General features: G+C 37.7%; 1 protein-coding gene across 4 annotated transcripts in view; it reads right to left on the bottom strand.

The window, feature by feature from the left end:
• ZFYVE28 (zinc finger FYVE-type containing 28) overlaps window positions 1–22,739 on the bottom strand; it is a 147,885-nt gene that overhangs the window by 13,919 nt on the left and 111,227 nt on the right. Inside the window, exons 9-11 of one of the 4 annotated variants that reach the window (XM_062638669.1) lie at window positions 16,343–16,447; window positions 1,479–1,630; window positions 791–907 (exon numbers count right to left, since the gene is read on the bottom strand). In XM_062638669.1, coding sequence (XP_062494653.1) covers window positions 791–907; window positions 1,479–1,630; window positions 16,343–16,447 — 374 coding nt within the window. Of the gene's footprint in view, window positions 1–790; window positions 908–1,478; window positions 1,634–16,342; window positions 16,448–22,739 lie in introns of all 4 variants that reach the window. The other 3 variants (XM_062638668.1, XM_062638672.1, XM_062638670.1) reach the window with 3 other exon arrangements.

Genomic DNA, 22,739 nt, shown 5'->3' on the forward strand with positions numbered 1-22,739 from the left:
CTTTTTCCAATTAGCACTCAAAGCATTCATGTTAGGACATCTGGATTAGATTATAGTTGCACCTATATGCACCTTCTCAGACATCTTGCCTTTTTTTTTTTTTTTACACTGACAGAGAGTGATATAAAAGTCTCCGCTACTTTTCTTTGGAATGAAAACAGAAATGAAAGATGCTGTTATTACAGGACATGCAGTCCTCTTAATTCTAGCAGTTTAGCTGCATCCTGTATTTTATTTCCCAATTCTTAACTTGGATCCCTTATAAAGAATAGATTATGAGAACTAACTGGAGATTCTCTACGTGAATCACACACATGCATATCCCAAAGAGAAACTTCATCCCCAGGTGAATGACAAGAGTCCCTGACTTTTATTTATGCTGTCATTTTGTTTATGCTTACTTTTGTCAACACCTTTGATTTTAATGTAATAGTTCATCCATTAGAAATTAATCCAAGCAAGTACTATTGACTAACATATATCTCCTAGTGATAATTTTTTACAGCTCCAGGTTTTTTATTACTCTCATTTGAATGTTCAGGAGCTCTTTGATGCTCTCTTTAATAATTCTGTCTAACCCTATTTTTTTCCTGCCAATAAAAAACTCCAATCTCTTTTCACATTATGGCATCCTGCTACCATAAAAATGTGGAAGTTTCAACCACAAATAATAGAGGACTGTCATTCATGTTGTGTATTATTCAACTGCAGAGTTGGGTTGCATCAGAGGTTTGTCTGCTAACTTTAACCAAAAATTCACTACAGAAAACAAATGTTTATGTATCTTTACCTTTCTTTTGCTTTTCCTTGTCTTCTGTTTCAGGTTTGGTCGCCATAACTTCAAACAAGGTCTTTAAGATACTTCTCAGATCACTAGCATAGTTTGTCTGCAGCTGGTCAGCAACACCTTAGGAGTTTGAGAAAACAGATAAACCATTACTAGGCTATTACACCAGCCTTAAAAAAAGTATTTAAATTTGCCTGTTGCTATCAGCAATGGCCTTCTATTTATTTTTGAGGGGATAATTTACTCATGTTATGAATAAAAATTAAACATTTAAACTAATTTTTCCCAATGGCAAAGTCACATTCTGGCATTCATGCTAATTACAATTTGATACATATCTTCCTTGTATTTTCCTACGAAACCCTGAGAGATTCTTTTTGCATCAAAATACAACCGCTGCATCAAATTTCTTCCCTTGAACACACAGGGCATCACCAAGAAAAATAAAGCACTTCAAAGTCAACCCTGTTGCACACCCTAACTCTTCATCACTACAGGTTTAAGATGTCTGCATCTCGATTCTGCAAGTTCCCATCAGGCAACAGGTCCTTCTAGACCTGCAAGTAAGGGCCTAAAACAGTTTTCCTGCAAGGTAATGGATCTCTAGTGCATTCTATCATAACTTTACGTGCAGCAAAAAAAAAGAAAGATTAATAGTTTTCATATTCAGAACAAAAGGCAACTCTCATACCTGAGATACAGACAAAAAGGCGGTGAATAAGATCATTACTGCCATGAAATCTGGATCTGATCTTTTCTCGTGTGGCAATTTTAGCAGCCTGCAAAGCGAGCTGGATTTCTTCCTGATCGATGTCATCGGATGAACAAGAACTTGTCATTAAACTGCTGTCAGAGGGAAAAAAAAAAAGGGAAGAAAAGTAATGTGAATCTTGGCGCAGTTGTTCAGGATGTTCAGCAAATCCTAAGGGGTTTATGACTCAGGAAAGGCTCTATAGCAAACTGGAACTAATTGCTGTAAATCCTTGTTGAAGTTAATCAACATGCAACTGATCACCATCAGGTTTGATTTTCACTCCGTGGCATAGCTGCAAAAAAAAACAACTTTCAAGCAGAAAATCACTTGTCTGTATTTTATTGCATTTTCCTCAGCTATCACAAAGTGCTGCACCATTCTTCACGTTAACTTCTAAAAGCTCAGCCCTGAGACCATAACTCTACCAAAAACCTGAAAGGGGAGAAATGACCTAAAAATGCGAAGGTCAGTTCTGAAGTCAACTTTGAAATTTATTAGCGTGGAAGCTAATTTGAAAAAACGGATTTCTGAATTACATTACCTTGAAAGAGTGAGAATAGAATCTAAATATAGCCTTACATAAAGAAAAATGGGAAGAACAGTGATAAAATATAATAGACACAGTAGAGAGGTAGATTAGTCTCCTTATATACCTAACTGTAGGAATTACTGAAATGTCAAACTATTGTAAAAGAGTGGCTCATCTGCTCCAAAGAGATGAAAATGTGTCGCCAACTGTCTCCTACAGATTTAAATTTTCTTCTAAAAACCAAATGCACAGTTAGCAGCAATTTCCACCCCTTGTTCCTCCTCCCCCTTGATGGAGAGAAAGCCTGAAAGAACCCAAGACCCCAGGGAAGCTTTGGTAGGAATCCAGTTGCTTCAAATATCAGGAATTACTTAAACCATTTGTAAATCAAGATTATTTTTATTTATTTAGTTTGTTATTTTTAGTTAACTTAGGAAAAAGTAGCACTTTGCTGATGGAAAAACCCTTAAGTGGGAGTAAAGCACAGGATGTAATTACACTGAAGCCCTAAGGATTCACTGCGTTGACCAAAGGAGATGTGCCTTTTTACTCTACTACAGTCAGAAACTGAGGAACACTAAACAATTTTCCCCACATACTGGAAAAAATGAATCTTGCTAATAATTACAAAAAAAACTTAATTGCACTTTGGCTGGCCAAAACTCCAGGCTTCAGTCTACTATGCAGACAACTACTATGTTAAAAATAAGTTACTGACTGCATAAATAGCATGCATAATGAAGGAAGTAGTTTCTAACACATTCTGAGTTAAATCTGCTCTTATTAGGTGCCAAAACATTCAGTACCTTGCGAATCTCATCTCTATGGCAGCGTACATGAACAGTTACTGAAGGATAAAACACACAGGTAACACCTGTACTTATTTACGGGATACAGTTTTGGAGTTCAATGTGTAGTCTATGCAGATAATCCTTTAGAATGTAAAAAGGAAATTATTAGACCACACAATCTGAAAAGCACTAGTAAAAACAGAACTGAAAAGAAATAAATACTGGAGATTAATAGAAATATCATGGAAGATGTGCAGCATAAGTACATTAACTGGCTTCCAATTCTTTCAGAGACACAGTAAAGAGCAGGTCTGCAAGCAACTCATTTTGTTAATGTTACCTATTGCTAATAACAAAAGCAAAATCTTGTAAAAAGATGCTAGTTCTGTTTACAGTTCCTTCAGCACCATGACTGATGAGGTTTATTAAAGGTGCTGAGAACCAAGTGAGAATTCTCTTTTTCAGTTTTTCCTTTGCTTTTCCGTAAGGGATATATAATATATACAATAGTAAGCCTGTCCGTGTAGAAAGGTCTGTGTTCAAGACAATGAAAAGGTCATGTAAGAACATGTCTTATGAAGGAGTAAAATGGAAGGTACTAAGAGCCAGGAAGCAATTCCTGATTTGTGATGGTATGTAGTTAGATGATTGCCTATTCACCCAAACACTCACATATACAAATAAAAAAGTTTGTTTGCAACACAGCCAAATAAGGCTTACTTTTTTTTCCCCCTTGTATTTTAAATAACTGATCTTACAATGATATACACATTTGCACTACAAACTGCTCTCCAAAGCAAGCATGGACCTCACAGCAGAGACAAATTCAGTCTGTGTCTGTAATTCTACATCCCCAACAGAACAGTTTCTTTCAAACTCCCAACAAGCACAGACCTTAGTTCAGGGGAAAGCTGGGGCACCGATTCAAAGATGACACTTCCCTCCAAATCACAGTTGAAGAAATATTTCAAAGTAAGGTGTTAAGTGGGCAGAGAGCTGTGAAAAGTGCTTCTTAAGTATCTAAACCACTTAGTCCTTTTCTGTTCTGCAGAAGAGGAGAAAGGCTCATTCCACAATTCTAAGCTCTGACCAGTTTTAATAATAGTGGTTGCCCTTCCAAGCCTCCTCCGACTGGAAGGAATGCAGTTTTACCTACTTCCTACTGCCTCCAAAGAATGTGTTTCTATCTACTTCTGTTCCAGACTTTTCTGCATTAGATTTTGTGGTGTGTCGTTAGGACTGCTCATGTCACACAACACGACTAAATGGAACTTTTGGATGTAAAAATCCCTAGTATAGAGCACATACACAGTGCTTCAGCACTGTGGGATGGAAGGTCAGCAAGTAGGCACACTCACATTTACAACATACTTTCATATGCACAGTCATGTCCATATACAAGAGGTTCAAAAAGTGGATATTTTGTATTCAGGATTGCTTATGCCACTGCAGAGAAAAGTGAACGCTCCAGGATGATTTAAAACTGAACCTAAGAACCACTGCAGAGCTGGAATCAAGTACACTGCCTTTACCAACAGGACCAAGTCAGATTTAGACAAAAATTACTCTCAAAGAATGACTAATGACCATCTGTTCTTTACTTTAAAATACATCTTTAATGTTAAAGAATGTAGCCAGAAAATTATTGTAGAGGCAATTAGAAGCACTGTAAGAACAGAAACTTTGCAATTGTTTCAAATAAGCAGCAAAAGAGACAGCTTTTCTTATACCAGGGCATCCCAAACAGCAGTGACTGCATCTATACAAATATTAAATATTCTTGTGATTTGAAATTGATATTATAGAAAATAAACCTGAGGCTTGATCTACAGAGTTCATCTGACCTTTTCTCCAAGTTACTCTTTCAAAGAAGTTCTTTTTTTAGTTCTATAAGGAATATCTTTCCTATTTTGCTTATCTAACATGCATAATTTGGTTCAAAATTCTCAGCTGATATGAGATGTATAGGGAGCACTTCATTAACATCAGATTACACTCATATCTGGAATGTTTCACTACCTGTATCGGCAGAATCAAGTATCACTGCAGAATACAAACAGCCTTAGTAACTAACTAGATGTAAGTCCTCAATTCTCTAAACTTCTGAGTTACCCAAGGAATTAGGTTAAAAGGAGATAAGACCAAAACAAGCACGAACATTGTCAAATGTTTATCACATAAAAAATGCTTACCGTGTATTTTTCTAAACATTGCAAAGTTAACACATCTGAAGGTGAATATCAAGAAACAAGTTACGTCAGATTCCAACAGTAAACCTGAAGGAACAGATACCCTTTGGCAGTTACAATGAATTAGCATTTTACCTAACTCAGCCAGCATCTATCTAGCATTTTTAAAATTATTCTCTATTTGTCATATTAGAAGAATAGCAAGACTCTTTCAACACTTTAAAAGATGTATCTCTAGATCCTTGCTTGGCTTGACTGTGAAATTTAGTCAATTATGTACAGGCAAACAAAAGCCAATAGGGTAATTGTACACAATACCATCTTTCACTTGTGAAACCCATCTGCTTTACAGCTTTTAAGTTCCAAAGGATAGTTGTGATCCAGGTCAAGCAGTAGTATCCATACCAATGGAAAACAGGACTGTGGAACAAGAAGGTTAAGGTTATCACTGACATTTTCAGAAGTGGCCAGTCACTTTAGGTGAAAATGCGTGATAACATAGGTTTGGTGCTGTATGCGTTGGTCATTGACACTCATGCAAAAATCAGTAAAAACAGCAAAGTCAAAACCAAACAACCAAGGTCAATTGATTCAAAGTTGGTCTCAATGTAAATATTTTACACTTGTACCCAAAAATACTCGATAGCGACCACTCAAATATTTCTTTCCAAAGCATTTGGTTCATTAAACCTGAAATTTGCTCTGAACTGAATGCAGAATGCATGAGAGACTCTGAAAGAATTTCTCATTACTCACAAACAAATCCTCAGAGTATCGTAAGCATGCATTAAATATAAAGCAGTGGCAGATAAAAAGAATTTAAACACTCACTGTATTGAATGAATACAAAGAAATAATGTTTCCAAAAGAGTAATAAACTTTTCAAAAAGTGGTTTGGTTTCATTCCTTTGCCTTTAGAAATCTTAGATCAAAATCAACAGATAGTCACTACTTGCAAAGGAGAAAACCCCAACATAACTATTCCAATGTATATGATGCAATCTTCTCACCAAATTTAAAAGGAAAGTAAAACCACTCTATAAGTCTCTGATTTCAGGAAAGGTCTTTGACTGCAACTAATTATCAGGTATAGATTTTAGAAGTGGTACTTTTAAACTGAGAGAGCTCAAGTTCCAGCAAGACAAAATCATCTCAACCAAGTCTAAGAGCCAACACTTAGAAGCTGTATGAATGATACTACAAATATATACTAGGAAAGTATTAACACATAATTCAGTGACTAACCTTACACCATTTGTTATACAAGTACCCGTGACATCAGTGATTGCTATTTACTTGCTCTGGAAATCTCCAGACTACACAAGTGTATGCATAAGTAAGACAACTATTTGCAACAAAACAGTTAACACCTTCCAGCTGTAGTGTGAATTCAAAGTTTGTGAATCCACTTCATAGTGAATTGAAATCCCATGTATTGAAAATGGTACTATTCTGATGCAGAGGTTTACCCATTTTGCAAAACTAGAAGGATACATTTTGAGACAGGAAAATTTCGTATATGCTATATGGTATCTGGTGAGAGCCCTTGGAAGTAGGGAAATGTGAAAACTTTGCAAAAGGTTTTCTAGGATTTCACACCTTCCTACTTATGTAGAACACCACTGGGATTATAAACCTGCTGAAAGTTCTTACAAATGGAGAGTTGGCCAAGTCTTAAATATCAACTATAGCCATTAGAAAGCTGATGAGAGACTGCCCACAAATTATAAACCAGTGCAGTTCCTTGGACTTCAGTGACATCAGCTCATTCACACTAGTTGGCTTTAATGTATTTGTCACATCCATTACTTAAAATGTCGCACATTTTGAACAACAAAGATAAATACATGCATAGCCATATCACATACATGAACTTCCCTACACATATGTGTGTGTATTTGGAATATTCTAGTTCTTACAGTATTTCTCAAAAAACATAATCATGAGCTCCCTTGGCTTCCATCTCTGTTCATGAAGAATTTAGCACAATGGCCAACTTATGCTCAGTGTACAATAACATTTTTTATTCAATCTATGGTATTTCAGGTTTTCTCCCCCATTTGGATTTTTTTCATACTTTAAAGTAAGTAACAAATAAGGCAAACCCAAAGCTTTTTCAAGCAAATCTACGTTATTGTCTGCCCAGAATTTCTAAAGCTGCTTTAGTAACTGATACATTCAACCCACTGTTACTCATGCAGGCTGTAACTGGAAATCCCAATGCTAACCTGTCAACCTGTCTTTCCTAAGCTATTAGTCTTATAGTTCACAAGGCTGTAGTCAATTCTGGGTTCCAATTTGCAAAAAAGAACAAAACTACTTCAAAGGCTATGTAAAGGATCAGCCACAATAGCTGGGGAAAGACAAAGACTGCATACATGAGCAATGGCAAGAGGAAAATTATAGGGGTTTGGGTAAGAGCAGTATAACTCCATGTCAATAAGAAAGAAAAAAAAGCCGAACAACAAACTACTTCCCATCCTGCTTTTTGCAGTACCTCTGGTGTTTCTTTTTGGATGCTGTACAAGAAACACGATGACAAACATGTTAACCCCCATTGGTTACTAACATGTACTAGTTCTGATATGGCTGGGAGGAAAACTATGAGAATAATGGCTTCTTACAATTATTTCAAGTGAAGGGGGTGGCTACACACTCAATTTTAGAGCAATTTAAACCAAATCCAGAACATGTCTTATTATATGGGTAATAGCACACAGTTATTTAGCTAAGGACTATATTTGAAGGAATGACCCCAGAAACTACATTTAAAGCAGACTAAAAAAAAAAGCTTTAATTTAGAACGTTATTTCTTGTCTTTCTAACCCTAAAATTTTATTAAGTGGGTTTTAAAATACAATCCTTTAGATATTTTCTCCCTATTTTAAAAGAAAAGGCTAAAGAGGGAGAAAAATAACCAATAACCAATCAACCCTGAAAGCATTCCCAAGGCTTCAGAACTTTGTCTCAAGAAACAAATAATACAGCTCCATGGAAATCCCTCTACCAGGTACAATCTACCTAGGCACCACCAAAAGAAGTGGCCTTGACTGGACTACAGTAGTAGTAGTGCCCAGCTGGATACATGCCAAAACATGAGCTAGAAACCCTCATCTGCTGTGAGCTAGAAACCCTCATCTGCTGTCAACCTTTTGAATTCCTCAGTAGGGGGAGTTATTTTTCATATACCACATGGATTTGCAGAAGCCCCCTTCTTTTGTGCCAGTGGAGATGGGCAATCTGAGGTTGGCTGATTAACATAAGGAATTTGACTAGTAAGACTAGCCCTGTGTCCTAAATGATACCTTCAATCAGAAAAAAATCCTGAGCTTTGAAAACTACTGAATTTGAAATCAATGGCAACAACTTCCACTCTGCACCCTCGCAGCTTCTGCAGCTGTCCACTCCATTGGAAGACATCATCTTGAATCCTTCCTCAGCTTTTCAAACCTCAAACTGCAGAGCATAGCGCTGTGCTTTGCACGTTGGACTTCTCAAAAAAACAGAATTTCTAAAGCTACTTCAATAACTGATACATTCATCCTACTGTTATTTGTGTAGGCTGTAACTGGAAATCCCAGTGCTGACCTGTCAACCTGTCTTTCCTAAGCTATTAGTCTTATAGTTCACAAGGCTGTAGTCAAATCTGGGTTCCAATTTGCAAAAAAGAACAAACAACTACTCCAAAGGCTATGTAAAGGATCAGATGCAATAGCTGGGGAAAGACAAAGACTGCATACATGAGCAATGGCAAGAGGAAAATTACAGGGCTTGGGTAAGAGAAATACAAAGATGCTGTTAAAGCAGCATCTTGCTAGAGAGATCCACTGTAAGAAACTCTACACAGAAAACTGGCTTATTCAAACTCATTACCACTTTGGCCTGGGTTTTCAGAAGAATGCAAAGATGCTGTACTTCAAACGGGAATTAAAATAAACAACACTGGAGTGCAGGATTGATCATCTTTAACAGTGCTCTCTCCCAAACAGCTTTTTCAGTCATAGGTAAAACTTCTATAAGAGTGCTTATGAACAAATAACAAAAACATTAGTAATCAACAAGGCTCCTTTCAAACCATCAAATTTAAATGTCTGATACTTGCAAGCTACTACATTTATTGTTTCTTTCAAAACCTAAACCAAAAAGGGATAAAAAGTGCAAGATAAAGTTATTGTAAAATTCAAGACAAAATAGAACAGAAAATATCTTAGAATATTTCTTAGGTTCTGCTAAGATTTTCTCAGTTCCACCATGACGTTTTTTCCCCTAATGCTTCCCTGTAATCAAACATTCATTTAAAGCTCTCAAATGTTCATTCCCACTGCAAAAGGGCAAATAATAAGATTAAAGCACAGAAATATTTGAACTTCAAAAAAAAAAAAACCCAACCAAAAAAACCCAACGCCTGAGCTGGAAAAACCGAAAGTGAAAAATTGAAAGAGCATAGCACTTCTGAAGGATGTAAGTAAGTAAGTAATATCAGCCCTGCTATCTGATACAGATAAAGAAATGCATCAGTCCCAGCTTTTACACCTTATCCAGAACTTAACACAGGAACAGACCTGGATACCTGATGCTGGATACAAATACTTCCAAGGGCAAAGAGTGATTTCATAGAGCTCTTCAGCAATGTCCTCTGTGATATGCAAGCAAATATTCTGTATGGCATAGTAAAAAGTGAATTAATTGTGCTTCCGATGCTCTTGAGTTACAACTCCAGTGTGTGGCAGAAATGAAGATGGAGAAGCAGCAGTGAAAAATGTTTTCCAGCAAAAGGAACTCTGAGGCATGGGGAAACTTATTAGCACAATGTTCACATATCGGATCCATCAATTCCCTCACAAAGGAATACAGAACAACCAACTGAAGAATTAAAGCATCCTAGGGTCTAGGAGGATCCCACAGGAATTTGGTATCCAGCCGTGGGAGTCAAAGCTGAGAAAAGCTAATTAAAGTATTAGGTGGAGCCTTCAAATTTTAATTAGAAAATAAAGCTTTTTCTATTTTTCACCTTCAATTGCTGCTTCAATGTATGAGGAAATCCTCTTTTTTTCCTCCAATATAATTGTGATTTTACAATACATATTCATTTTAGGCATTGACAAAAGCTCTGCAAAAAGTGCAGTTAGTATAGTGATTTTAGTTAATTATACATAATCTCAAAACTCCCAAACATGCTATTCTAAAGGGTTTTTTTGGCAAAAAAAGAAATCTAAAATAAAATCTAATTTCTGAAAGCCAGTAATTTTTGTTCTATTAGGACCACAGGGAACACTAAGTGACATTCAGCAACAGATTTTTTCACATCATTGAAATGAACACTATTATAAATGTGGCCAAATTGCTAAAAATGAAAATTACAAGTGAGCTATGTAGAAGCAAGAACACAAACCCATTATGATCACTTTGTGTCAGTCTCCAGCCAGATGATACGCAAATTCACGGATGTAACTACTGTTACTAGAACAGACTTATTACCTCTGCCACTGATGCTAATCAGCTTAAAATCCTGCCCTATCTCACTTGCTTTACACAACTGAATTTTCACCTTCCCACTGTAAGAAGCACTTGTTAACAAGTAGTTCACACAAACTGCCTGCGTTACTCCTTGAGAAAATAAAATCTGCATCAATTACTTGTTACAGAAGACAAAGATGTGCATATAATATAGCAAAAAGTACCTTGTAGAACTTCCTAAAAGGGAACACTCTAGCTCAGAAAATGCTGCACCATTTGGAGCTTTGACTTTTTTTTTTTTTTCTTACAGGAGAAAGAAAAAGATAGGCATGAAACACATCAAGAAGAGTCCTGGCGATGAAAAAACAGACATCTGCTTCAGTCAGATATGTCTCGCTAACTAAAGTCATAAGCAAAAGCTGACAGACCTCATCAATGCTGACTTTTTTGTTTTGCTGGTACTGCTCAGCTGGTTGCTGGGGCAAGGGGTTTAGCAGCAAAGCAAGAAGATTGTACATAGCAGCTTGTTTATGACTGTGTTAATAGTGCCCTCACACTGCTGTACAAACCAGCACAGAGTCAGTGCCTAGAACATACACAGAGAGTCTGCAGTTCAAAATCATTAGGCAGGAATGGCATGTATAATGGAAATCATTCTGATATGCTCAAGGTATAAACCCCTTTTCCCCCAAACTGTTCTCACTGAGATCACAGTACTTGTAAAGGCATCACCATCAGTCTTCTGGTTCTGAGCAGTCTTTCTATAAAGAAAAGCTCTACAGAAAAGAGGGGAAAGAAAATCCACAGGAATTCACTGATCAAAACAAAAATGACAGTACCAAATATTAATGCAGAATTAATCTGTCATTTTGCATAGCTTAAACAACTATAATCTGACCAGGTTAACTGCAAAACAGAGATCTGGAGACACAGCTGATTAGGTAGACTCTGACACAGCAATTAAAGCACATTGTTATTGCATTTGTTGGCCTCCACACTATTCTCTACAAGATCCCCAGAGTAGCTGTAACCTCTTTATTAAAACTTGTGGACATGTAATTTGTGCTTTAGCTTTGATCTTGGGACCATGGAAAGAACTGTATTCCAGTATAATTCACAGTCCTGGCAAATGAGCAAGTTATTTTTCCTTCTTGCGTCCCCTGTGAGGCACTGAGTTCTACTGATGAAAAAGCACAGTATAAAATCCGTGTTTTGCACAAGCACTTTGCTTGGCCTGTGAGATGGGCAGGAAACCAGCTCACAGGTCACACTCGGGAGAGTGCTGATCAATGTCTTTTTTACTGAGGCTGGCAGCCTGTCGCAAGTCAGGGATGCCCAGGATCATCAGCTGGGCCCATCACACTGTTTGAAACCCTCATAGATGGTCTGGATGATGGAGTTTAGACCACCATCACCAAGTTTAGTAATGACACCACACAGGGTGGCGAGGTGGATACATTAGAAAGGAAAGCCGTATTACAAATAGACCTGGACAGGCTGGCAGGGCAAGCTAACAACAACAGTATGGTTTATCAAAGACAAGTGCTAGGCCCTGTAGCTGGGATGACAACCAAAGACCTGGGACAAGCTGAGATCTGTGTGGAAGGGGCCCGTGGGTCCTGGTAGACAACAAGCTGAGCAGAAGTCAGCACCACTGCAGCAATGAAGGCAAACTGAATCCTGGGCTGCATCTGCAGTCTACCAAGCACTACCACTCTACCATCTACCACTCTACCAAGCCTTGCAGGCCACACCTGGAGCACTACTGTGTTCAGTTCTGGTCTCCAGAACTCAAGACAGACACAAACCGGACAGGGTCCAAAGGAGGGACCTAGCCCTTCAAGAAGGAACTGAAGGAGTTAGTTCTTTCCCCCCCTGGAGAGGAACCTCATCAGTGTTCTATTATGTAAAGAGTGGTTACCAAAAGGACAGAGGTTCTCTTGTTACAAGGAGAGGACAAGTTGCAGTGGGAGAGGTTTCATCTTAACATAAAAAAAGGAATATTTTAAACTAAGAACAATCAATCACTAGAACAACCTCGCCAGGTATGTGGTAGAGACCTCATCACTGGTGGTCTTCAAAGTACGAGTGGACAAGATGCTAGAAAAATCTCATCTAGGCTCCCTTTCCCAGGACAGGTTGGCCCAGATGATCTTCTGAGGTCCCTTCCAACCTGGGCTATTCTACGGTTCTATGAACTGACTGGCAAGGTGCTTCAGTCTCCTGCAAAACACACTATTTCTGAAGCAGGTATTAAAAATTTAATCTTACCTATATACTGAGATAACCTTCCCTGCCTTTTTTCATGTGTGTGTTAACAGGGACATACTCAAAATATGTAACAAAATAATCTATATCCTCCAACTACATCCAGCAAGCCAAAGATCTTGGGCTCTGCCCACAAGTACACAAATACAGATATCCTAACACAAATAGCCAGATAAATACTCCACTCTTATTACTGGCAGAGTCTTGTTGTTTTGAGTCACAATACACTGCACATACCTCTTTTTACAGACTGTAAAAAACAGGCTAAAATTTCACCACCAATTTTTGTAAATGCCTAGAACTGTACAAAAAGATACCATAAACCCCCAATATTTAAGCCACAATGACATATCTAAGAAAAGAGTACCCACTGAACAGGGAAGGCATCTATTGTATCATTAAGGTTAGTTTTAAAAGTGTTTATATTTAGAGTTGTCATTTATTAGTTCATTATAACCTTACAATGAAGAAGTAGGCTTTTCTATGTACTCTAGGCAGGCAAACCCGAACACAGATCCAACAGTATTTCTTCCTCCTTCTACTCTTACACCAAGAATTCCAGCAAGGCTACTGACTGTACTTCTTCCAACACTGAACTGGGTAAGATTCCAGCAGCCTGTATTACTAGCTGCCTACTTACAATTCAGTGAGTTCTATCAAAAATGGTTCTAAACATTATATTTATGAAAAGAAACCATTAAAAAAAGAAAATCTGGATGGACTGTTTCCTGAGACTAACCTAAACAATGGACCAACTGCCACTTCCCTGCTGTTACAAACATCTCATTTTCACTGCAGTCAGCAGCATTACTGCAGTCACACTGATGTAACATAAGACTTCTGCATAGTACTGCAAGTCTGCATAAAACCAGCTTCTCTGAAACCTTCTGAAATACACGGAATCCATTTATCCTTGGCTGAGAAAGCTGACTACTGATCTGGGCATCTCAAGTGTGGATACTGCTTAATGAACATTTTGTAGAAAATCATCTTCTGAACTGGGCTGAGCTTCTTGATCATCAGACCTCTGAGACAAGAAGGCGGAACCTTCTACACAGATCAGGTACTGAGGAAATAATCAACCTTTCCTTCACAGAATTATTTGAGAAGTCCTCTGTACCTTGTTTTTCCCCGCAATTTGTGCTCTAAAAACCTTAAAAGTTTTAAAATGTGTTTCAAATTACTGTGTGAGCACAGTCAGTAATCAAAGTATGCAACCAGGGTTCTCATTTAACACTGAAAAATCTTTGGCCCAGACACATTTCAACAAATTATATGCTTAAGCAAGGCTGCTTCTGTTCTCCATTGACTAAACAGGGAACCTTCAGCAACATAACTCCTAAAATATACCTAAAGGTATATCCGTTTGGTGCCTAAAATCAGGTGGGATGATTATAGCTCTAAAAATTACACAGCAGTGGTTGGTGATGGAGAACGTCTAAGGCAGTAACTCACAGGCTGATGTGAAGCAGCCTCCTTTAATAGGTTCCAAATGTTTCCTACTGTCTGAACAGCTTTTTCCTCCTAGTTAAAACCAAAATGGCAAACCATGACCCATGGCTTGAATGGTGCTCTGGGATCCAAGGAGGGCAAATTTTCTCCCTGGCTCTGCATTAGGAAAACAGTAAGTGCATACATATACTGAATTTCATATGTACAATACCTTGCTGCTTTAAATCCATTCTATGATATTTAATACATTCATTCAATGTTCCTTCAACACGCTGCTACTCTGGCTACGCTGTTTTGCTACCAGACCCCACCTGTTTGAAGACACTTGGGTATATCCAAAACATGCTGCAATCTGACAACACCACTGTCAGCCTCACTATTGATTATTTAACAGCACAAAGGAATTACTTATGACTCAAGGGAGGTTGAAAGGCCACATAAATGCATTTCAGGAATTTTATGTTTAGCTAATTATTTTTCAGATAAAATTGCCAATGTCACATTTAAATTTCTAATTGACTTAGTTATGTCACAAAAAAGCCCTTTACAGAGATTGTCTTTGTAAGGAACGTGCCTGTTGTAGAAACCAAATGGACAGAACTGTAAAGTAGCTATTTAATAGGCAAATAAAACTCTTTAGGTAATACACGATAAAAAACCACGGGAGCCACTTAAAAATAACATATTCCAAAATCGAATAAAAACAGATGCACTGAATATTGTATTTCTATGCACATACATCTAGGAACATACTACTGTAAAGCAGTCAGACTTCTTAGCTTTTTTTAAACTAAGTATTTTGAAAAGGGAAATTCATCAGTGTAGTTAAGTGGGCACTTAGCTTTTTTTAAATTGGACTATAAAGTACAAGAGCTAGATACCTAGTAATATCAGATACAGAAAATACACAACAGACAAGAAACCTTGCATGGCACCCAGGGAAGATACAACTGCAATACTAACAAAAGCAGTACATGACGGCCTTGAAAAGAGGTGAACACCTAATGAAGACTTATTCTCCCTGCTCCAGTTACTCCTGAAGAATAACTGAGGTTACTTCTATTGTCTGTTCAAACAGCCCTGTGTGAAACAGAATTTAATATACATAGTATTAGAAGAGGGCAACTTTTGCGTGCAGGTGAATTACATTTTTTTTTTGAATAACAGTCAAAAAGAAATATTTCAAAATGAAAACCATGAAAAAGTTGTAGTTGCATCTTGTTGCCCTGAAAAACATGAAACAAAAAATTGAACCTGAAGATGGGCACATCCTCCCCAAAATACGTATTATTATATGTACTATTTCCTCTATCACTATTACAAAAAACATTTTACCCCCTCTTTCTAGCCCTAAAACTAGACAACATTTGGAATTCCTGAAGTTCAAATGATGTGTTGGGTATAGATAAACAGGTGAAAAAGGGAGGACAAGCAGCAGTAGAAGAAGATGTACATAGACTGAAACACTGGCATTTCAATCTGCCTGTACCAGAGTAAAAATGTTATTGCACACAATGCAATAATCACATACATGTATGTTATGCAAACACTATAAAACCCAAATAATTTGTAATTTTGCTTTATTGTGTTTTTCTGCCCTAAACGTTATTCTTCTACTGTTCACATTAAGCGCTCTGAACTCTCATGCAGTTTTGGAAGATATGAACATAAACTAATATTCTTACCAGTTTTGGCCAGCACCACTGTGGAAGTTAAAGGATTGTTAACTGGAAACTCCCCTCATTTTAACAGGCAAAACAAACCAGAAAAAAACGTTTCCTAAAAAGCCAGGACCTAATTAAGACAAGTATTTGGTACTTTTCAAGCTGAAACCTGAAGCCTCTCTTCAGAAACGCCATACGGAGAAATAAATGGGAGTACATGGACACTGATAATTCATTGCTGTAAGCATTAGAACTTTTCTGTAAGTAATTGCCTCTCAATTGGCACAGCACTGAAGAAAACTGCTGGGGAAAAAAAGCAAAAAGCACCTGCTGTTCAAAAGGAAGAATTCTCAGAAGTGTTGCTGTCACTTCACTGTTAGTTCAATGTAAATTTTTAACCAAGCATAACCCAATACCATTTGTCAAATCTGACTGCAAGTGATGTTATTACCTCAGAGCGTATATGCTGGAGAGACTACATGTAGTGACAGAAACACTCTCATAGTCACTGCTGGAGATGGAGCTGAGGGGGGAATCACGTAAGCCATCCTGAGAACTGAAAAAACACATGGAAACAAAATGAACTGCTGAAGCCAACAAAGGTAAAAACAGAGCATGGTGATAACGCATGGCTTGTCATGGCTTATACAGAAATAAGAGTAAAGCTGTAGTTGTTTTTTTACTCTTCATAAAATGATACAAACCTATTCTGCCTTCTTCCCAAAAGGACAGACAATCTGGCAAAGTCAGCGGGGACACATCTTGTAAAAATCTTCACTTTAAATCATGTCATACAGTTAAAATATTCAGGAAAGAACCGAAGATCTTATATTTTCATGGGGTACAGCATGCTCATGCTGCTATGTGTGGTTTAACATTAGAGAAGACTTAACAAAACGGGAAGTTCACAAAGTTGCTGTGTGTTTCAGGCCAAAACACCTTAAACATTAAGCTTTAAGGACATCTGAAATATTGTGACAAGTCTGATCTACATTTTATTTCAATGGGAAGGAAAACACCTGAGAAAGCAGAAGGCTGATTCTTCAGTGAAGTAGATGAAGATAATACCCTAACCCTGTATTTGCTCAGTCCCTATAACTGCCATATATGTAGCTCAGATTTGGGCTTTAAACCAATATATGATCAGGAAGAAGCAGTCCCATGGCAAACCACTGACAATTCACTAGAGGAAATCCACTAGCTGCGAAGTAAAAGGATATGAATAATTTACATGAACGGTATGCAACTTGTCTCTGCCATCCCTGGTCTAATGAAAAGCCCTTAAATTACACATTATTTTAGATCTTGCATCATATTATCAACATAAACTGGGATTAGAAGATAAGAAGCAGTTTCATAAGCACTGCAGAACTAGATTGAAAAGACCATTTTTTTGTTTCAGTAACAATTTACTGTTCAGCTACTGGAAATTCCACAAGCTGAAAAATATTAAATTACACTAGATAAGAAAATATGTGACCTTGAGCAAAGGTCTCAAAGCTGTATTGGCTCTAGGCAGTGTGGAAGAACCATATGAGCCTGCTGAACTCAAATGTTCAGTCAACAGAAATCTCTGGACAATGCAGAGAAATCTAAGAAATATCTTCAGTTACAAGAGAGGCAGTTATATAGGTCACGATTGTTTTACCTTACTTCACAATTACTAGTGGATCTTTTTATGCCCTTTTGATTTTTAGGCGTATGAGCGGTTCATATTCAAACCAGATATGTTCAAAATTCTTCTACCAAATTTACCATTGTAGCTATTTTTTGCAGCTAGGAGTCTGGAATAATGCTGAAGGGATATTCTTCAAAGCAGTGCACAGAAGGTATGTGCTCTAATCCCACTAAGAAATAATAGGATTTGTTTGCATACCTCCCACTAATTACTTGAGAAACATACCCCTTCATGTTCCTCATTTCTGATTGCCAGTTTGAAAATAAATCCCACGTGGGCTGTGCTTTAGTTGAAAGGAGAGCCGTCAGAACCGGAAAATAATTTTATCAGACTTGAACAAAAAACTATTTAACTTTCATTCGGTTTATGTAATTTCCCTTGCTAATTCTGCTCATTATGGAGAGATCTATGCATTTAAACAAAGCCTTACTCTTTTATAGCTCATCACCTTTACCCATCCAATCTTACAATATGGTCATGCTACTAAAATGTACTTTTACTATCTGTTTTATGGCAGCTAAATGATATTAAAAAACCCATTAGCATGTGATTTCACAGCATGATTGAGCAGGTGTGATGGTGTGCTTCCCCTCCTCCCCTTTTCTGCTTAAGCAATAGCCACCAGCAGCAGTTGTGACGGCTGCACCCGGATTAAGTTGGACTCTGGGGAGACAGACAACACAATAGCAAGGAACCATAAATCTTGCTCAGTGACTAAGGACTAGCTGAGCATGTGCCAACCAAAATACGGCTGCTCTGCAAATATGACTCTAAGTCAATCATCTTACTCTGTAAATACTGGCCAGCCCAGGGCCTGTTGAGCTCTTCTGCACAGCAGTGGGCTGCAAAACAGAATCTCCCCTTGAGTACGGATGGGTACTCCTCGGGGTTCAGAGATTTAGTAAGTGAATTGGGAATAAGTGTGTTAAAACATTGAAATCATAGCTAAGTGACATAAACGATTGATTGCGCATACATAATCCTTAGACAAATTGTTGATCAAGCCACACCTAGAATCCTCTCTTGGAAGAGGTTTAGAATACAAGGGGGCCCTTTTCTGAACCCCATGACTCAATGGGAGGGTCTCCCTCACAGTTCTGACCTTGTTCTCTACGCAGTAAATACTCAAGTGCACCTTGCCATCAAACCCCATTAAACCACTGTTGCAATTACCATTGGGCTTTGACTGTTTTAAAATTCATTGTTGCTTCTCTCTGGAGGGTGAAGTGCATTATTCTTTCCATGACAGCAGAAGAAGATGTCTTGCAAAGATGGAATGTGTTGTTCAGAATAAAGTAATCTTTGAACAGCAGAACCAGGAAATAAGAGCAACTAGCAAACTCAGCATCTTCTCTTATTCTCACAGCCCCACCATTTCCAGATTCTTGCAGTGTTACAATCCTGCCAGCTGATTTGGGCAGCGACACTTGTTCTGACACACGTCAGGTCTGCTGTCCTTCAGTGCTTTCTGTGAAGCTCTGTCTGATGTATTTGATATCAAGTCAAAATATCTGTTACCAATAAGACAAGAAAAATAATTATGAAACTATAACTCACCATTTTCTTAGGCTCTGGTTTTATAGATGTTTTGTTTTAAAGAGTTGGATGCTTTCAGCTCATGCATAATGTAAAGGAACTACACGAACTCAAAATTCTCATACATTTTTAGGGAGTTAAATGCTCCAAGTAAAAACAAAACCCAAACAAACCACCACCCTAAGTACCATCTCTCTATTAAGAGCAGATATTATTTATTGTCAACATTGTCCCAAGTCAGTCAGTCTCTCCTGAGCTAACTTTGTGGACAGTCCAACACAAGAGAAACAATAAAGGCAGCACAAAGCACTGGACCTTGACGGCAAGTAAACCTGATGAGTAATCTCTGAACATTATGGCACACAAGCAGCTTACGTTATCAAGGATCTCAATGCTATCTTGATTTTCATCTTCACAGATGTTCTCTGACCAACTTACAAGCCTCACCTCATACCTTTTCTCCATATATCTTTTCCCCTCATTTGAATCCTGTCTGACCTCTAACCAGCCACTAGCTGTATAACTTCTCATCAGCTCCACTATCTTATCTGTTTTTTTTAAAGCCTTCTCTTAACACTGTTTGCCATTCTGAAGTGCTTCATAAGGCCTTAATTTTCCAGTACTCCATCCATCCTGAGCCAACCACTGATTTCAGGATTAGATATCCATCTGGTCAGTCATCATTTGGCAATGTAAACTGCTTGGACACACTTGACAAAGCATGCTCACAGAGGTTAGTTTGTTGTTATAAGGGATGTCTAGTTTAGATAATTACAATGTGCAAATGCTTTTTTTCACTCCTGTGTACCAACACAGATGGAATTTTCGTACCAGAAATATTTATGATTTACAATGTTTATTTCTGGTTCCTATTCAGGCTGTAACTCTTCAGATAAGAAATTCTGTGTTTATTTAGTACCAATAAATAGGAATCCAATAATGGTAACTTAGGTTTATATCTTCTCAGTGTTATACTAAATAGCTTTAAAAACAAACAAACAAACCCTAGCCTCATCCCACCAAAAAAAAAACAACCAACCTCCAAAAAACCACTCCTTACTGCATTCCTTCTCCATACACACAGACTCAGGATTAGAATTTTCTTCTCCTTAGTGTCTGCCTGAAGATGGGCTGAGCTTTTCCGAAGATGCTGGTAGAGCCTGAGGTGAATCAACCTGCTTTTCCCAACTCATTGATTCCTGTTTTCAGCTGATGATTGCTCAAGCACGCACATTCACGAGCACAACAGCAAGAGAAGGTATGTGCATATGGACACATTCTGTAGCTGACAGCAGCTCACCCTTTCTTCCCATATCAGCCCATAGGTGACCTGACCTTCACATCTCATGCTCATTTGAAACTAATGCCACGTTGGATTGAGTGGGATTCATAGGAGTGTTTGAACTGTGTAAATTGGCAAAAGCTTGTTTCATTTGTGAGGTCTTCAAGGCCAACAGTGCTATTTTAAAGATTATATTCTAGCACAGGATAAAACCATCATCCATGTTCATCAAAACAGAATAAACAGAATAAAGACTTGAGGCGACAGATCAAAGTGACATGGGGTGATGTGGCTGCCTCTTAATGGAACACTGGCAGACTGAACTAATGAACCATTTAAATAAAACTGTTAGCCATTTTTTGTAACTATTCTAAGTAAACCACCAATCTGTATGCCACCTTTATCCTGGTGTGTCTGCTCTTTTCTACCCTAATGTGTTTCCAGCCTCTTACATTTAATAAAACCTCGGGCTGTTTCAGGGGATAGTTTCTTCATGAATTCAACTACTTGAGTTACGATTACATTCCACATTACATCAGTTAATTAGCACAGATCTCTGCTTATCTCACTACATGAGCTGACTTTAAAGCCTCATGTCACCTGCACCAAATCCACACAAGTAAGTCGCTTTTAAAGCTGTTTTACCTGCTACACTCATTTCTGGATTCTGTATGTTGAGAGTTAATGTACTTCACTGTTGCTCCATTTGATATGTAGACCTAGTGAAACTGGTATTATAAAACACTGACACCTTTTATTTGCATGCTAAGGCTTCATAACAGCAGTTACGAAACCGGATACAGCACAAAAATCACCGTTCAACAGGCAAGTTCAAACACTGCCACTTTTAATTTGAGACTTGTGTTGTTAAAAAGAAGGGGAGGAGGGATTGAATAAACTCATTTACACTGAATGTGAATTTTGCCAGTTGTACAAAGAAGAAACAGAATACCAGAAGGGGAACAGAGAAATTTCAGTCAACAGCAGATAAATGACTGCTTAAGGGAAGTTTTGCAGTTGAAAGGCTGATATTTTGTTCCCAATCAACTATTTCCTTCTTGCTGATGAGAAGTTTTTTTACTCCTGAATAGCTAGTTAAAAGACTAATCAGTACAAGACACTAAGCAGACATGATTTTGTTAATGTGAACATGCACAGCTGTCCATTAATTTTTATAGAAAAGCCAACTTTGACAATTTTCCCAAGTCTTACTGTGATGGGAGTATTATAGGGAAAGCATGAATGTAAAACACTTAAGTTAATTTGCATTGTAATATCCATTAATCTAGTTTTGATAAAGAAGCACTTATAGTTTATAGCATTTGGTGCTAGCCATCCCCAAAATACAAATGCTTCTCTCATGCATTTTTAAAGGTGGAATGACTTAAAGTTACTGTACTGAAAATGTGCACACACATCACATGTTGCTAAGGAGCGAACAAAATAAAATACAGGCAGAAAAATCAAAATTAGAAGCCAACTGCATAAACCAGGGGTGTTCATCTTTTTACAAAGTCATCCTAAGATGCTGAGGAAATAAATTTTAAATGTAGTACAATATAAACTGTTCTAATATGTAAATATATTACAATACATACAAATTTTGACTACAGAATTGAAACACTAAGAAATGGGACAACTTGAATACCAAGCTGGAGAAGAATAAATTATTCATCTTATTCTAGAATTGCAATACCAATCAGCAAACAGCAAAACATGCTTTTCTAAGGGTGCTTCATTCCTCCTCCTTACACTGCAAAAGCACATGGCAAAAGATTCTATTTTTTAAGCCCCCACAAATAAATGCGAACAGTGCCAGCTTCTAACAGCTGATGGACGTAGCTAGAGCTTGCAGAAGTTCTCACTACCAATTTCAGCTCTGTTTGCCAATTCTCTTGTGCACTATAAAAGGCTTCATGTAGAGTACGCTCACCAAACAGATCAAGGAAAATTACAAAAAACAAAGAAAAAGAGTGTAATTTAAGTTAGACATACTAGAACTGCAGTGGAAAGGAGAGCAACTACATTTAGCAATCCTTCTATCGGAACTGCTTTAAGGTCAGTATGTAGATAGACAAACACAATAGATCCAGGTATTTAAGACTAAACCCTGCAAAGAGTAGCATTATGTCACAGTGTGGAATAAGCTGCTGAACTTCAAAAAACATATAGAAGATCTGGCAGTTTTACAAGGACTATTCGATTCTGGACAGAACAGAGAGCCAAGTATTTCCAACCAACCAGTACCCCACTACTCACTCTGCAATTTTCTTTGACCTGGCAGAAACTATGACAGAACAAGCAATTTAAACATCTGTATAGCTTGCGTCCAGTTGAAGAAGAAGGAATACA

Source organism: Pezoporus occidentalis, unplaced genomic scaffold (genome assembly GCF_034315485.1).
Source record: "Pezoporus occidentalis ecotype Australia unplaced genomic scaffold, CSIRO_AGI_Poc_V1 ctg58, whole genome shotgun sequence".
NCBI classification, from domain to species: Eukaryota; Metazoa; Chordata; class Aves; order Psittaciformes; family Psittacidae; genus Pezoporus; species Pezoporus occidentalis.